Source organism: Diorhabda carinulata, chromosome X, assembly GCF_026250575.1.
Source record: "Diorhabda carinulata isolate Delta chromosome X, icDioCari1.1, whole genome shotgun sequence".
Lineage (NCBI taxonomy): Eukaryota > Metazoa > Arthropoda > Insecta > Coleoptera > Chrysomelidae > Diorhabda > Diorhabda carinulata.
In genome coordinates this window covers 13,550,582-13,569,494 of record NC_079472.1, presented here as the reverse complement: position 1 = coordinate 13,569,494, position 18,913 = coordinate 13,550,582, and the positions used below count along the sequence as shown (strand labels likewise).

Genomic DNA, 18,913 nt, shown 5'->3' with positions numbered 1-18,913 from the left:
GAAATTAGGTTACCATTAAAAGTGAAACTTATAAAATTCTTCCGGTTTCTTGAAATAATTATTGCTTATATATACACACTTTTATAGTGAATTTCTTGTATTAAGGTATTAACTCATAACTAACTTCGATTTTTAAAAGTTTTTTTCTAAGAAACAAATTGTAGCACAAATAATTGAAATATTTTATTTGAATTATTATTTCTTATAATTAAAATCATCACATCGGCAAAATATTGGTAATATAATTTTTAAGTTAATCTATCCAATTACCTAGATACATTTTTAATCTAATTTTCAATATCATATGACAATCATAACATGAGAAAGTTTAATAGTAAAGTTAAAAATAATATGTTACAAAAATTCTGCGAGCTTTCTAAACATGTATTCTGTTGAAATATATTAGAAAAATATATCAAATGTTTACCAATTTTGTTACTATTCATATAAAACAGATATATCTATTCAGACATGTACAAACCAAATATTGTATGATAGCAGGATTTTAATTTCTAAAATCAATATTCGAATTTTTTTTCTTATCTTAATTATCTAATAGAAAATATAACAACTATAACTTGATTGTTAATGAATTAGCTTCCAAACCAGATGCTAAGTGTGTCAGTATGTATCTTTATTTTTTATTTTTGTGAAAAATTCTCAAATGTATTTTAGCCTATCAGTAAATTCTATTGCAGTCTTGAAATTCAATTAAAATTATATCCAATGTTTTTAAAAAGTTTTTAAGAACTAATGTGAAGTAAATTTTCTTTGAAAGAAGTTGATGTTATTTTAAATAAAATAAACAAAAACCATTTTTTTATTATTATTATTTTATTTTTATTATTATTATTAAAGAATGAATGTTGAATTATAAAGTTTGTAGGCATATATGAAAAAATCTATTGTACTCTTTCTTTCACTCAATTTCCAAGGACTGACTCTAAAATTAGTAGTTCTTTTATTTCCAAATTATTTTCACAATATCCATGGCTTTAGCTTAAATAAGTTTTTCTGGTGTATCCCCTATGTTATGTTACAGTTATCTTGTTCCACTAGTATGAGTTTCTTTAGGATGACAGAATCTCTGCTAAAACCCTTAATGCATATTTCCTCAAGCTAATGCATTCTTCTAACTCTTCTGATAGTAGTTTGTTTGCCCTGGTTTAATTATACCTAAGCATTCCAAAAACCATTTTGGAAATAATTACAGAAGAGTTTAATGCTTTAATGACTGTCTACCTAAAACTTCCTTTTCTTCTATATTTTTTATTGATATTGAACTGCCGTTTGGGTAAATTTCTAGTTGGAATGTGTTTTGGGGTTTTCACAAACTTTCAGAGTGTCTTTTTTCAATCCCATGTTCATATCTACTATTTGATAAATAATCTTTCTGTCTACTAAAGGTGTTCATACCTCTTCTTTATGTTACCATATTCTCCATTAAATTTCTTAAAAAACTCCATACCAACATCCAGTAGCATGTTCCAGAAATCATTGCTTCTGTTTTACATAAACAGTCCATCATTTTCAGTTTCACTTTGTTATAAACTGTATTTTGGTGTGAGTAACCTTCATATCAACATTTTTTATATATTTATCAAAAATCTACTATGCTTAATCACTCTTTGGATAAACTGAAATATGTCAGGGAATTTATGATATGCACCTGAATATAGAATGTAAATGAACATGTTTTCATTCTAAAAATAACTTATCTTTAAATTATAATTATGAATTTATAATCTGTAAACAGTCCCCCACAAATCGATTTAATTTAAATAACTTTATGCAAAAATAATTAAGCTTAAAAACGGAACAAATTAAATAACATATATTAAATGTGACTTGTCTTCAAGCTTCTAATCTGTAGCGCTTTTTTTTATTTATCTCGAGAGTTGTGGTACTCTACTTTTAACATTCGAATTACTGCAAATGTTTATTATGAAATTTAAATATATATATATATATATATATATATATATATATATATATATGTATGTATATAAAAAATTAGAACATCAAATGTATGTATCTAGTGTCTATCGAAATTTCCTCTTTTTGTAAAAAAAAATAAATAAATTTAAATACCTAAATGAATGTGACGTAGAAAGTAAGTAAACAGACTTAAGTGAGGTTAGAAGTAAATACAGTTGTTGGGATTCTTTTAAAAAACACTAGCACACTTGTGAGTATTCAATTTTGTAGAGATGACGTACCGTTCGTGCATTGTACAGGAATGTACAAACACTAGTATACAAAAAAACACCAAATCAAATGTTTTAACATCGAAAGCTTTAATCAAAACATAACCTTCAAAGCCATCATCTTTATAACTAAATTTTAATAAACTTAATGACTTAATGACGTTACTATAAGAAAGTCTGATTAGTGGTACTTAAGTATCTGCTTCTACTTCACGTATTTCAGCCAAAGTAAATAATTTATTATTAGCGAAGAACGTAGCAACCATGAATGCATTTCCCTTAGGTAGATTGTCCGATCTTGCTTCGATAAATCCTATTTCCATCATTTCAATTAGAATAGTGTTTGAAACCCTTACAAAAAACAAATCTCACTAAACAACCAATTACCTCCACTCACAACAACACGCGGCGACCACTTTTCACTATTTACTTACTTTCTACGTCACAACCGCAGTAACCAATATAAACAACAAATAATTGAAGTGCTAAATAATTTATGACTTATATGGTATTTGAAGAGTACCACATTTTCCAGGAGAATATACAGTGTATCTGGTGCTGTATAGAAGAAATCAAAAGACAAGGAGTGAAGCACTTCTGTACCAGTTTGCACAATGATCATAGAGTATCCAAAACATCTCCAAACCGCTGATAGTTTAATATATTTATAGCCTTCTTTCTTTAAAACCCCTTTAGTTTCTACCAGGTTTCTAGTCGCCCTTCCTCCAAAATCAGCAAACAGCTTCTAATATCTCTAAAAGTCCTATCTAGAGCCTCTACTTGAGCTCTATGGATCATGGTACATTCGTCCCAGATTATTAAAGTGACGTCTCGCAAAACTTTTCCTAATTAGTCATTTACGTTATCTTATAAAGAAAAAATTAGAAGCAGTTTAAAAGTGGACTGAGCTGCGCGTCCAACTTCTAATAAAGTTGCAGCGATTCCTGACGAAGCTAGTTCTTTACATACATATTTTTTGGGTAATTTGAATCGTTTATGCAGAGCACGCACGCATTTTTCACAAATGCTTCCTAATGTTATGCAGTAGTTCTTGAGATGAGCGCGTTCAAACAAACAAACAAACAAACAAGATCTTCAGCTTTATAATATTAGTATTGATTTATATTTATCGTTGGAAAAGGCATATTTGAAATACTTCATTGTTATAATATGTAAATATTGGTTTTTAAATATCAAACAATTATTGTTATTAGGAAATCATTTTAGAAAGTTAATTAGAAAGGAATATGATTGAATAGGCAAATATGTGCATTGACATAATAGTTAAAAATATTTTAATCAAACCAACCTAAATTTCGAGTAAAACAAACAATTAAATATCACTTAACTATGTAATATTTGTATGAGTAGTTTGGTATTCGACATTTTGTAATAAATAATTATTTTTATGGTTCATTTTATCACAGAATATTTGTAATAAATGAATTCGAATTTATTTACCGTGACATACCTGAAATATATCAAATTACAATATTACAATAGATGCAGGAATTGAATTTCGTCCTTGCTTTAAATTATTTTTCATTAATTTGTAATTATTCATGCTTCGTAATTTTCCTTAAAAAATTTTATATAAAATAATGTGATTTTACACATTTCCCATGAAGGTTTTCTGGTCCACTGAATTCTGGTAACCCTCATAACTAATAGTTGCCGTCTTTCTTCTCAAAATAAGCGTTCACATATACCAGAACTTCATTTTTAATTAGGTTAAGTTTACTCTAGCTTCAATTAGGTTAGGTTTACTTTAACTTCGATTAGTTTAAGTTTACTTTAGCTTTGATTAAGCTATGTTAACTTTAGCTTCGATTGAGATAGGTTTACTTCATCTTTAATTAGGTTAGGTTTACTCTTGCTTCAATTAAGTTAGGTTTACTTTAGCTTCGATTAGGTTAGGTTTATTTCATCTTCGATTAGGTTCGATTTACTTTAACTTCTATTAGGTTAGGTTTACTTTAGCTTTGATTAAGTTAGGTTACTTCATCTTTGATTAGGTTAGGTTTAATTTAGCTTTAATTCAAATAGTAAAAATAAAAACTTGAACATTTCTAATTTTCGTGACTGCGAATTTGTCATTGGAAGGGGGTAGAATTAGCATCCCTCACTTTGACACAAAAAAATTTTACTTTAGTAATATTAGTAAATTAGAACAAGCTATTAAGGATGACTCCTTGTTTGTCACGCGTATACTTTCAAAACTAAGTTCATTGCAAGCGTGGCTTTTTCCACTCCATATACAATTAATCGCTTTCTTAAATTCAAGAAAAAAGGTCACTGGACATTTTACCTGCAACATAATACAAAATAATGTATAGTCTTCCGAAGGTTGAAAGCACCATAAAAACGACAAATAACCATCAAAAATTTCGTTTGCTATGAATATGAATGAAAACTGTAATTTCTTGAAGGACCCGAAACAAAAGATAGGATCAGGATTTTAATCAGGTGATTTATTCATTTTAGGGCTATACTTCCGTATCTGCTCGTTAATTTAGCATTTTCGAGTTTGTAGAATTCGTTTATCAAGGTTCCTGATATTGGAAATTAGTTCTACCAGTTTCACCAATAATTTCCAGTTCGACTTTTTGAACTAGATTTATGAAATAAACGAAATATGTTTTTTTGAAAACCCACAGTAAGAAAAAAGGTAAATAATTGTATTTCACGTTTTTATTAAATGCAGGTCTAGGAACGGATCCATCTTCTGTTTACTTTAGCTTTGATTAGGTCAGATTTACTTCATCTTCGATTAGGTTAGGTTTACTTTAGCTTATATTAGGTTAGGTTTAAGAAATTACCTCGAACTTTTGGGAGCCACTGTTTTTACAGCAATTTATTCAAATTATAAATGTTCATATTCTTTCTACAATATTACTAAATTATTTTTCACCCCTAATTAACACCCCCGAATTGTTCGATCGCCTTTTTACTTAATGTCATTAACAATTTCTAACATTGTACCAAATTTAGTATTTATAAGTTGAAGGGTTGGAAAGAAATTATTATATTTTAATCGTCTTATATTGGGATCCCCTATACGCCTCTGCTTTGTATCGATTCTTATGCAGGACACCCTGTATAGTACAAGAAATAGCCGTATAGATAAAAATGTGAAAGAGAAAGTGTACATCTGTAACTTTCTAAGTATAGTGTTTCGAAAAAGTAATTACTCACAGCGCCAAAGCTTCCAGTGGACATTTAGGGGTAGCTACAAGTCTCAGTCGAATAATACACTTAGTTTGAGTAAGACGTGCTTAGAGTTGATTGAAGATTATTCACAACAATGTCAAGTGAAAAGTTAGTATGAGTTTCAAATACTAATCAAAGCTTCCCGACTATTTTTTTGACGTGGCATATTCTTATAGAAAATACACGCTTAGTTTTTTAATTTTATCAACAGTGGGGGATTTTTGTTTTATTTTGTGGTTTTTTCTATGATAGAAGAAATATAATACTGTTTTATTCATAAAAAATAATTGTCTCCGAGCTTCCGGACTATTTAATTTAAGAATTTTACTACACAAAAATTATCGAGTGCGTTTTGAGGAAATTTGAAATAATTGAAATATGATATTTTTTGCTAACATTTGCTTTGTAAAAAAAATATAAACTTCCTTTTTTTACACTTAACATAATTATTATTTACAATTATATTCCAGTCGATAAACTTGTTTTTTTTATCTCCTTTGTATTTTCCAGTAATTATAGGTTAAATTCTTATTGTTTTTTTAGAGTCTACAATTACTTGTCGGGGACTCTCCCAGAGAACACCGAAGAGAATCCCGGGGAAACTCCCAAGGAAAACGACGAGGAGATTCCCGAGGAAACTTCGGAAGAGAATTCAGAAGCAAGTTTTAACACAACTTCCGAGGAAGAAGAATCTTCAGAAGAGGAATCTTCAGAAGAAGAATCTGTAGAAGAAGAATCTTCAGAAGAGGAATCACTAGAAGAAGAATTTTCAAAAGAAGAAAATTCTGAGGAGGTTACCAAAGAAAGCGAAAGTTCCGTCAACAAGTACGAAATAACCGAATCTGTTAATTAAAAATATTGGTATTTTATTATTTTCTTTTTAGTATGGACTCCACAGATCAACCGAATTCAATATGTCACGTCCAGTCAATACATATGTATCCGCTATTACCATCCAACATTAAAGATATACCCTTCACGATGCTTTCAGGGGAAACTGTTCAACATTATGGATATTCAGTGGAGGGTTTGGTTATAATTACTAATTATCGTCTCTTTTTGCAAATGAGAAATAGGCCTGGCTCTCACATACCTGTATCGCTTGTCGAAAACGTCGAGGTTAGAGAAATGTCAACTTTATTTATTGGATGTAAAGATGCAAGGTCGTACAAGTAAGTATCTGACACCTTTGGACACGAATGTGAGGATTTTTACTTATTTTGAATCAATTTTCATTTGTTTCAGCATGTCATACTTTCAAATTTGGTTTATTTCGAATTTCAAACCAAATTGGATATCAAGAGTTTGTTCTTTTCATACCATTTTGCTTTTAAAAAGATATTTCCTTCAATATATTTCCATTTTAATTAAACATTGTGATATATTTGTTACATTTTCTGATACATCATCGACTAACCAATCCCTGACTCATAATCTTGTTCTGGGAGCTCTCCCACACTAGTGATCACCAAGGATCTCCTCTTGGATTCCAGCAGTTTTTTTTCACCTGTAGCTTCATCTCATTACCAATCAGAAGATCAGAAAATGTCAGGCATGAAAATCCCTTTATATATAGATGATAGTTTCTTCTTCTTCTTTTGTTGCTCTAAATTAGTTATCTGAGTATACAGATAATTGGGGATACACTCTTCGTATTACACTCAAATTCCTATTATTCATGATCTTAATGTACAAGGTGTTTGAAAATATTTCTTTTTAATCAAATTCACTTAATTATCACATTGGTTTCATGTATTATAAGTTTCAGAAAATCTTTTACTGAACACACTGTTTACACTACCACTACACCAATACTCACAATTACACTGTCTGATGTGCGTTTCACTAACCAAGTTATCATCTTCAGAGACAGTTTACCTTCAGTAAACTCCTTTACCTTCAGACACTGAAGATGATAACTTGGTTATTGAAACGCACATCAGACAGTGTAATTGTGAGTGGTGGTGTAAACAGTGTATTCAGTATGAATATCACCAAAGATTCAGAAGTTCCGGCTTAGTATGTGACAGTAGAAAATTAATTATAAATTTCAGTGATTTGAATCATAATGTAGAAAAAATATTTTTTGTTAGGTGTACTTTTGAAAATAACGAGACTTGCCAGTTATGGTGCGACTATCTACTCAAAGCTACGGAATACCCGAAACAAGTCGAACAACTTTTTGCTTTTTATCATTGTATCTGGTCAAAAGAAGAGGGGAAAGGAGACGTGGATCTTCGGTTATTGAATCAAAGTCGATACACATTTGACAGAACGCTTTTTGAGAACGAGGTAAATTCAAACAAAAAATCTGAAAATTAATCAGATAATGCTTCAATTTCAAAATAAAGGCAGTTGATATATTTTAGTTTTTTGACAAGTTTATTAATTGCTGGAAAAAATTGAGGTTAGAATTTATGTTTTTGAATGTACCGAATATAATTATATATAAAATGATTATTTTTTGAATTATTTACTTTTTTACATGTTGGCAAGCTTGTTATTTTTATTTCCTATCTGGCAAATCACATTTTTTTATTGAGAATTAGTTTGAAATACTGTTTTTCAACAGCGGTCTGGTATAAAGATTCTATGGTCCACGAAGAATTCATCTATTTGTCCTTAATCCAAACTAATAACCACCAAAAACCACTAGTTTAGGATTTTCCAGAATATTTCATGACCAATAATGAAAATTATAAAAACTGTGTATCTAACAGCACACGATATGCAAATATTTGTATTATTGGACATCTTTTTTACTCGAAAAATCTTTACAAAATACTTTTTTACTTATTTATTATTTCAAAATTTCATAAAGTTGAATTATTCGTATAAAAATAAATCTAAAAAAAATTTCAGTTATTACTTTTTGATCTATTCATTTATTGTTTTCTAACAAATATCACTTCTATTTAATATCCCTTGAAAATTTTTACACGTAACGTCTATGGGATAGCTGAATGTTTATATTATCTAACAAAAATACCATTTTCATTGTATTTTTATAAATTATAACAAAAAAATTGAAATAGATATTTTGTAATATAACCAAAAACCATTAGACCATTAGAATTATGAAATGACCTGAACACACTCTCCACAAAGGTCTTTTGAAATATTTATTAAAAGGAATAAATGTAAGTACGTCACTGGTTAGATAATGAAAGGGATTTTGTACAAAAAAACGATTTTTCAAAATTAAAACTTTACACTTCACCACAATCCGTAAAAAAAGCTTTGAGAGGCAATAGAATTCAAAGTACTTCAAACTTCCTGTTGTTTCCTCACAATTGAATGTAAATTATGTAGATGTTTTATTTGTGGTAATGTTTTTTTGAACTAAACGATAAAAATCCTTCCAAGCATTAAAAGCTAGAAACTTAAAATGAAGAACTCATCAAACCATATTTAATATGTATATGTGTTAAAGTATTAGGACAAATGAACTACTCCTGCACTTGACATCTCAATTAACGTCATTTTACTGACTTTAGTACATAGAAATGATTCTTTGGAACCTAATACTTCTTCAATCCTTTTTATTACAGTTGAACATGAATATAATTTGCCAAAAAAGGTTTTGTGATGCAGTACAACTCGCAGTACCTCATATATGGTTCTTTCCTCATTTTTCGAAGAACATTGTCCAAAATCTTAAGGTTCCAATCAAGATTTTTTTTTGAATTAAACTGTGAAAAACTCTCCAAGTTTAAATAATGTTCGACAAATGAAGTATCTACAACTCAATTTCTGAAGAACTAATTAAACCTTGTTTAATAGAGGTGTATTAGGACAAATGAACGTTATAGGACAATCAACGTTATTTTACTGAATTTAGTACAAAGAAATGATTCTTCGGAACCTAGTACTTCCTGTATCCTTTTGATTACGGTTGAACTTGAATATAATCTACCAGGAAAGGCTTTATGAGGCAGTACAACTCGACTACAACTCTATTTCTGAAGAAGTAATTGAACTTTTATGTGTTGTGAAGTGTTGGAACAATCAGCTTCTAAAAAAAGTAAAACTTCCCCTGTCCACTGTATATCATGATATTCCCAGAAAACAAACCTCACATTCCTTTAAAATACTTCTCTTCCTACTACAATTCTGCATAATGAAAAAATATGTAATGTATGAGTTCCAAATACAAGAAACATATTACCAACTGCTATAAAAAATTGTACTATCTTCTGGGGTTTGAAATCCAGAAATAAATTCGCCATTCGGAATCAATAACAAGCAATTGGGCTGTGCAGTGTCGTGTTGTGAAAAAAATTACTTCTTTGGTCCACCATTTCATCAAGATTTTATTGTTATTTATTTTCAATTAGTCGTGTGTAGTTGATTTTCAGATCAAAATTACTGAGTTTACAAAGAGGACATCAAACTAGTGTAAAGTTGTATAAAAATTGGGCTTCAAAATATAAGCATCCAGTAGATGTTTATTAGTATACGTTTGTTTAGTGCTTGTTATCAAATTAGGGTTTATTCGACACTAGTACTTATGAAAATCTTGTAAGAAACCCAATAAAACTGAAGAAGACTATTTGAACTTTCTTCAGGGTACCACCGTACCCATAGGATTGATTATCATTTGTTCAGGACATTTTTTAATGGAATTTTGATCCTGTGGAATCATCTAAATTGTGTTATTCGACAAGTTAGACGAAAATAATTATTTTTAATCCATAGAATGTAGATATTAATAAATTTCTATGACTGTTTTGTTTTATTAAGTTTTACCTTGGCTTTTCCAAACTTTTGACCAGCAGTGTATTTTTTTAATATAAAATTGAGTCATCATAAATTTTCTAAACGTGTTGTTTGTCCCATAAAATATAGTTAAACATAACTAAAGAATATCCTAGATACAATTTTGAATTTGATATAGAAAGTGAGGTTAGAAAATGAAAAAAATGGGACAATTTACAAAAAATGAAAACTATTAGATATACATGAGTGAATAAAGTGATAATAATTCAATACTTTCAATAAATAATGAATGTTTTAAATGTGAATCGTGGCAAATAAGTTTTGTGTCAAATAACTACGAGGTACCGTTAAGAAAATAACACCAAGCACCACAATGAACTAAAAAATCATTGTTGTACTAATACAATGGGGAAATCTCTCCAACTTGTAATTGTAATATCAAAAATCTTGATTCTGCCAATTTGGTAGTTAAAAAAAAAACGTTTGCCTCCCTAATTTAGTTCTTTGCATCATCCAATAAATAAGCAAGAATTGCGCTGTGACATTTTCAAGAAGTGGTGGACATTTTGCTCACTGTCTCCTTGCTGGATGAAGAAATTCCGCTACAGTAAAAAGTGACTTAAAGAAACTTTTAAAGTTTCTTTTGGTGTTGATGGTTTCTTACAAGGGTATACATCCATTGATTCCTGAGATGGTTCAAAAACTTTGACAGGCACTACAAGTCAAGATATTTTCCTTTTTTTCCACCGGTGGAATAATGTAGTACTTTATGTGACTCATAATTGTGGATAAAACTTCAGTTATAAGGGGAATGTGAATTAAAAAAATGAAGTTATGAAATTAACAGAAAAAATTGTTTTTCCAAGTATTTCTAACAAATTTTGGACCTTTCGATACCATACCAAAATTGAATCCCGAAGAAAAACAATGAAAATTTTTATCTCTAAAGAAATAAATACAAATTTAATCCCTAAGGGATGAAAGGTAAAGAAAGGGATTAAAATTACTTTCATTAGATGTGATTAGAAAATTGGTTTTTAATAAACGATGACTTAGTAGATCAAAAGGTCCTAAGAAAAATAGTTCATTCTGATTGTCATTGAATATTGAACTACAACTAGATTTTCCTCCATTGATTTGATCTGGAAAATTTACAAAACTGATAAGTTTCTATTAAACCACATTTCAAAAAGATCTGATTGTGGTATCTTCATGAAAATTTATTTATAAAGTGACAAAAAGGATCCAATCTTTCTTCAAAATTTCAAATGAAAATGCTTACAGAACATAGTTGTTCAAACCTTCCAAATAGAACTATTAGAACTCTGGAATCAATATCGAGCTTAAGTTCTAAACAATAACAAGTTGTTATTATTGTTTCCAAAGAAGAAATCTTTGAAATTTGTTAGTTTATATCGACTAAAAATTAATCAAACCCAATATCCTCTTGAAGAGTGTAGGTAGATAAGAATATTGAACAAAATAGGAGATACAGAAGCAACTAGAACAATAGAATCCATGGAGAAAAACAAAATCAATCATGAAACTTGTGAAGGGAAAATAAAAATTTCATTATTAATTTTTGTTGAAATAAAAGAGGAGGAATAAAACAAATTTATTCAAGAAATATATCCAAGAATTACTTTTGTAGATGCTGTCTTCAGAAGAAGAAACTAAGAAGCACAATCTAAGCGATAATGACAGTTTATTAAGCTTGCCGCTCTCATTACTTTGCTTAGAAAAGTCACTGGCAATGATTCAGTTGAGTAAAAAGAATAAGGCTGAAGAATGTAATTTAGATTTAAAGATGCACAAATTATATGATGAACGTGAAGATTTTTTCCACAAAAGTTGATAATAGAGACAAACATTCATTTCATTTTACTCTCTTGGCATCTACCTAACCATTTCTGGCTCATCCTGATAATAAAAAATGTACTAAAATGGAAAAGACACAATTTCCAATTATGAGAAGGCTAGGGGCAGAGCAGATGGAAGCCATTTCGAAAAAAGTTTTCCAGAAATGCTTCCTATAACAGGATAAATGTGTTGCTAGCCGAAGACACTAGTACTTTTAAGCAGATTGGATCATATTTTGTTTTTTCTGTTTTTGATACCATAATTTACCGTATTTTTGATACCACAAATTTGAATAATAACTTTTATTCATTGCGATAGTTTCCTTCAAACCATTTCACGAAACGTTTTTGCTTCGGATTTCTCATTTGATCAATATTTTGTTCCTCGAAGCATTTTTTTAGATCTAAAAATAGCTAGTAATCACTAAAGGCGAAATCTGGAATAAATTGTGGTTGCAGAAGTTCAATTCGTTGAATTTGACCACATCATCTTTCGAAAGAAAATTTTATTCTGCATAAGATGCCTTCTTCACTTGTTTTTACCTTTTCGAATTACCCAATGGGCAGTATACCAATCTAATTATGATTATAATGACTTTTGAACTGAAATGAACATAATTGAATAATCCCCTAATATTTTTACCTCGAAATTTTTAGTTATATAATAATTTTTCAATTTTTGTTTCATCATAAACGTCTGATCTAATTTTTACTTTCAGATGAGCCGTCTTGGATTTCAAGGACATTCCTGGAGAATATCCAAAGTTAATGAACAATATAAATTTTGTCCAACCTACCCGCCGTATCTTCTTGTACCGTCTTGTATTGATGATGACATGTTAGAGAGCGTTGCAAAGTTTCGTAGCTCCAGAAGAATTCCGGCGGTGGTCTGGAGGTAAGTACGTTTATAAATACGAGGTGTTTAATTTATCCCACAACATTGTAATATATCAAACTTATTTTCTCAATTATTACTTCTTACCCACCATCTAATTGTTCTGTAAGAGAAGTTCAAAACCATCTCCATGTAATATACAATGTTGGTGTCCATGTTTGAGGGATCCAAGCTGAGAAAAATTCCAGTAGAGGTTCTTCAGCTCCAGTAGATGTACCAGTTCATGTTCCGGTTGTGCAGAAAGTACTAGTAAAAGTGAAAGCTCAAGTTTCAGTGAACATTTACCATAAACATCCAATACCCTTTGTGAAAAAGGTGTCTGTACCTGTTCCAGATCCCATTATTGTTAAAAAGATTCATGTTCCCTAAAACTATTCTCGAACCTCTTCCTCAAGATTGGAATAATAGGGTGGCGATAAAATTAATACAAATTTTAATTCTGAATCGTTGTATTTCAGACATTCTCGTAATGGAGCTGTGATAGTTCGTTCAAGTCAACCCGAAGTGGGTTGGTTGGGTTGGAGATCTAACGAAGACGAAGCTCTACTCAAGGCGATATCCCAAGCATGTAATTTCGATGGTCCATTCAAAAATTACGAACCGAAAGAATCTAATTTGTCCTGTTCGCTTGGTTCGATACATTCTGATGAATCCGTTATACCGAACAGTATCGAAAATACAGAAAAAAAAGTATGTCCACAGTACAATTTATTATTAAACGGAAAGTTGTAAAATTTCCCTTTCAGGTTTTAATCATGGACGCTCGTTCTTATACAACAGCAGTAGCTAATAGAGCAAGAGGTGGCGGTTGTGAATGCCCAGAGTATTATCCAAACTGCGAAATTCAATTCATGAATTTAGCCAATATACATTCCATCCGAAAGAGTTTCCATGCTTTGAGACAACTTTGCACTTCCGCTGATCAAGCAAAGTAAGTAACTCAAACAACAACATATTTCCATGGCCACTTCAATCGCCAGATCTTATCCATTTTAACTTTTATCTGTAGGATCAATTAAAATATCTTTTAACTGTCAAAAATGCCAACTTATGTATACTGGATATAAGGTTAGGGAACTTATCTGAAGAAGAATCAGTTATTACAGCTATCAACGATGGTCTAGAAGTTATAGAGGTGGTCTGATGTTTTCCTGTGAGATTTAGCAATTTCTGAGGATAAAAACAACAATAATTTGAACATTTTAATTACAACGTTGAGGTAGTAGAGAAAAATCATCTTGAAATTAAATTTTTTTGCCTTAACAATATGAAATGGAAGTGGATTTCACAAAAAAAATTTTAAGTTTAAGTTTAAAATAACTTACTTCATAATCGATATTCTTTTGGTCACTTTAGTAATAGTTTGTATCACTTGATCACATTCTACTCTGATCAACTTATTTAAAAAAAATTGAAACTCAATTGGTTTTGTGAAAATTATTTTTCGTGTTAACAGTTCTTCCTTCTAGAAAGTTCAAGATGGATTTCAGAGATCATCTTTTATTTTATACTTTCCCAGGTGTAATGCTCTAGAGTACTCTCACACTTGGAGAGAATTTAGATAGGAGCTTCGTCCTCTTTTTAACAGAATCTGCACGCTGCACTCTGCTAAACCTTTTCAGGTGTTTAGTGATAGGGCTGAGTTTCGACTTTCGTAGATTGTTCTTTCCTAGGTTCATACATTCAATAAATCTCTGGTTATAGTTAGTATCTTTGCGTGTCTCAACCCCTGGATATTATTCCAGTAAAAGATTTTCCCTCTATCTATCTTCTTTTCTAGTGCTTTCTCTATTATTCTGTAGCCGATTACACAAAATGATTCAGCTCTTTACTTTAATGTGTCTGTTATTTCATTTTCCTTCACTCCAGTGTGTCCTGAATCCCATTGAAGGGTTTATTATTTTCGTTATATACTTCCAAGAGTGTCTGCACCTATGTCAACACCTATAAGTTGTCTTTTTCTAGTGTTTTCTTTATTGTCTTGTTGTCGATTCCACAAAAAGGTTCTGATGGTACTTACTCTACGAAGTCTGTCTGTATTATTATTCTTCTCGCCCAGCTCACTCAGGTTGTCCAGACATTCCCAAATCAGTTAAATTATGACCGTAACGGTGTAAATTTTATGAGGAACTAACTATAATTCATATTTAGATAAAAATATTGATAGCTAACGTCGTTTTCAGTTGGTACAGTCAATTAGAAGGAACACGTTGGTTATCGAATATGTCTGGATTGATGAAAGCAGCAGTAACTCTGGTGGCAGCTGTAGAAAGGGACGCCAGACCTGTGTTAGTACATTGTTCGGACGGATGGGATAGGACACCGCAAATAGTGGCATTAGCTGAACTTTTATTAGATCCTTATTACCGTACCATTGAGGTAAATATTTTAGTGGAAAATATTTTTACGATACAGAAATTTTATAACATTTTTCAGGTATAATTTCAATTTTCAATGCAAATATTTATATATTCTTTTCTATTTTTTATTTTGTGGACCGGCCTTATTTTATCCTAGTATATGTCCTGTATCCGTTTTCCAAACTAATTTTTTCGGTTAATTAATTTATTTCACCTTTCGTTTCATCTCCATAGTTTTATATGCTTTTCCTTCTTTTTTTGAGCTACTATCATTTTTTTTGTTTATATAAATTTTTCTATTTCTTCTTGCTCCTCCTGTTATATCTGTGTCCATAATTATTCCAGATATATTTTTATTTCCTTCTTGTTTCTCTTCCTCATTAAATATTTTTTTACCATTTCAACGTTCTTCTCAACATCTTTCTTCTACTTTTTATTATTTCAGTAGTAGTTTCTGTTTTTTATTTTATTTTCTATCTATCACACCTTGATTCTTTTTAATACAGTTTGTATCTCATTTATTAACCCGTCTTCTTCTATTCTTCTCATTTTCTTGACTTTTTTGTGTTCAGTTATCCTTTTAATAATATTTTAATAGATACTTTCGTTAATTTGTGTTTATTTCATTTCCAGATATATTTTTATTTTCTTCTTCCTGTTTCTCTTCCAAATTAAATAATTTTTCGCCATTCCATATTATTAGTTCTCTGTCTGTTCTTTCCCATATTTCTTATCTACTATTCTTTACTTCCTGTTTATTGAAGTTTATATCAAATTTATTTACCCTCCTCAGTTTAACTATGTTGTTTATAAATTTTTTCTTGCTTTTCTTGATATATTTATGTCCAATTCACATCCAGATATATTTCTATTTTCTCTTCCTGTTTATATTCCTCATTAAATTTTTATTTCCACTTTCACGTTCTTCTCAGTATTTTCTTTTTTTTCACTATTCTATTAATAGTTCTCTGCTTCTTTTTTGTGGATTTCTTACCTGACATATTTTGATTTTTATTTACATCATATTCATCAAGATATTTTCCGCTTTTCATAATTTTTATTCGTCTTAACACTTTCTACAGGATGTTGTACTACAAGTTGACATTGTGAAAAGTGCCAGATTTTAGGTGAATCCTTTCTTCTTCATGATATATATTCCGTAATCTATCATCACAGTATTATGAAGTTAAGAGGATTTACAGAGAGATACAATTTTTACATGATTCTTATTTACTTAATTCTATATATGTATATATATATTTTTTTATTTTTCAGGGCTTTCGAACTTTGGTCGAGCGAGAATGGCTGGCGTTCGGTCACAAATTCGCAGATAGATGTGGCCATTCTTCAGGTAGCGACGATCAAAACGAACGATGTCCTGTTTTTTTACAATGGTTAGATTGTGTACATCAATTGCTGATTCAGTTTCCTTGCGCATTTGAATTTTCACAAATATTCCTCGTAAGTACGTTGTTTCGCAGGATAGATACGTTTTTATCTTATTATTATTCATTTAAAAACCACGTGTAGGCAGTTTGTAGCGCGGAACCAACATCAACCTGACCTAACCTAATATTTAGTATTATTCTGTAGCAGCAGGATAAGGACACGCGGAGTAGGCTTAATCTAAATCCACAATCGGGAAAAAATTTATGTCCTGAATTGTAAGCTCGATTATTGAGTTATAGTGAAAAATATTTATTTGCACATCGTATTAATTTTCAATTTTCATATAATCGTATCTTTTGTTTCAGGTGAAATTAGTGAACCATGTGTATTCTAACTTATTTGGTACTTTCTTATGTAACACACAAAGGGAAAGATCGAAATTGGTATATGGAAAAACTTTTTCCGTTTGGGATTTTTTGAATTCGCCTTGTTTCAGAAATCACTTATATTCCGTAACGGCATTAACAACATACAATAAAAGAGTAAGTTCACAAGGGTCTAATAGTTGATTTCTTCCAAATAAAAAATTAACTGTTGAAAACAGTATTAGTCTAACTGTGGTAGTTTCTATCGTTAGAAAAGTGTTTTAATCCAAATTGACACTATTTTTCCAGAAAAATAAAAACTTTATTGCTCAAATTTTGTAGAAAAATGTATTATTTAGATTTAATACTATATTGCTTTTACATTGTATTATATTACAAAAATCCCTTTCAAAACATGCCGGGATAAGAATGTTGTAGGATAAGAGCTACGGATGCTTTAAGGAACGGGACTTGGTACTAATTCGTTAAAATAATGATTACTACTGCTCAAGTCGAGGATAACGACAATTTCTCCCTAGAAATGCCAAATCATCTAAATGTAACAAACCCAATTATAAAAAAAATTTCCATTCTAAATCAAAATGGGCCCTTCCTACTAATTTTTGTTATACTTGAAATTTTGAGTAGAAAAATGTATTATTTAGATTTAATACTGTAGTGCTTTTCGGTAAATGACTTTTCATTTGTAATATAATACAAAAATCCGTATCCGTATCACATGGGAGAAATATAAAGTCTATGGTTTATGATTATTTTATGCCCGTTTCCTCGATTTTGTGTTACCAGTGATAAAAGGACAGACTATAGAAAGCCCTAAATAAATTTATTTCATTTTTTATAATAACAGACAATACTATTGGCAGTTCTTAACTCCAAACTTCTACTAGTATTTCGATATTAAGCGCATCAATTTATAAAAATCACTTTTTTAAATTTTTTCTTCATAAATTCTCCAATTTATTGTTTTTTCCAGTGCTAGACTAAATACCATAAATTACCGTCATAAATTGATTTTTTTTAAGGTATTGTGGCCTCAGTACAACGTCAGAGATTTACATTTATGGTCAGCAGTGTATTTAGGAACTATAGAAGAAAATTGCAATGCAGAGGAGAGTTCGAATTTTTCTGTTGAATCATATGAATCTTCTCCAAATTATATGACAAAGACAAGATCTTACGGAGACCTTATTAACGATGGTGAAAATTCTGCATATCACTACAGACGATCTAGCGATCCTAGTATCAAATGTGATCCGTAAGTAAAAATATTACAACTTACAGAAAATTTTCATTTCAAATTGAGGACAGAACTCAAAATCAACTTTGAGATGGAAGTTGAGATCTAATTCCTGAGAAATATTAATGTGAGCCACTTCTGCTATGTATCGTGTCCCCTTTTTGACTCAGTTTCAATGGACTATTTTATCCAATAATACTCTCAGGTGTTTAACACTAAGATATTGTAGCGTGCTGCGCTCTACGAGTATTTAGATTTCTAACCCACAGAATCACAGTTTCTCCACTAGTTTGGGTTTCTCGAGGTGTCCATTCAGATGATAATGTCCTCTAAGAACTTCTTGTAACTCTTAGTACAGATTTTCTTTGGTTGATGTATTCTTTCAATGTATCAGAGCTGATTCCGCTAAGGGTTCTGGTTAGAGAAGTGGGTTTTTTGCTAAATTATTCCTTCTACTACCAATTACTGTATATAAAATTTTCCATAATTCTTGACAAAGTTTGTACTAAAAAATCTTGCATTTCATTGAATTTTTTCAATAGATCTTGAGAGGTCTGTTTTTATAGCAAGTCACCACCTCTTCTATAATTGAAGCCTAATAAGCATCACAATTGAATTGATCTTCTTCTTATTCGTGAAAATATGTTTCTA

General features: G+C 30.3%; 1 protein-coding gene across 2 annotated transcripts in view; it reads left to right on the top strand.

Moving 5' to 3' along the window:
- The window catches only part of LOC130901610 (myotubularin-related protein 3), a 28,183-nt gene that overhangs the window by 648 nt on the left and 8,622 nt on the right, over positions 1-18,913 (top strand). For both annotated transcript variants that reach the window (XM_057813096.1, XM_057813095.1), the window contains exons 2-11: positions 5,961-6,242; positions 6,302-6,589; positions 7,511-7,709; positions 12,715-12,890; positions 13,349-13,580; positions 13,637-13,821; positions 15,074-15,269; positions 16,526-16,711; positions 17,005-17,181; positions 18,048-18,280. In XM_057813096.1, the coding sequence (XP_057669079.1) occupies positions 6,303-6,589; positions 7,511-7,709; positions 12,715-12,890; positions 13,349-13,580; positions 13,637-13,821; positions 15,074-15,269; positions 16,526-16,711; positions 17,005-17,181; positions 18,048-18,280 (1,871 nt within the window). In that variant the 5' untranslated portion in view covers positions 5,961-6,242; position 6,302. The remainder of the gene's footprint in view (positions 1-5,960; positions 6,243-6,301; positions 6,590-7,510; positions 7,710-12,714; positions 12,891-13,348; positions 13,581-13,636; positions 13,822-15,073; positions 15,270-16,525; positions 16,712-17,004; positions 17,182-18,047; positions 18,281-18,913) is intronic.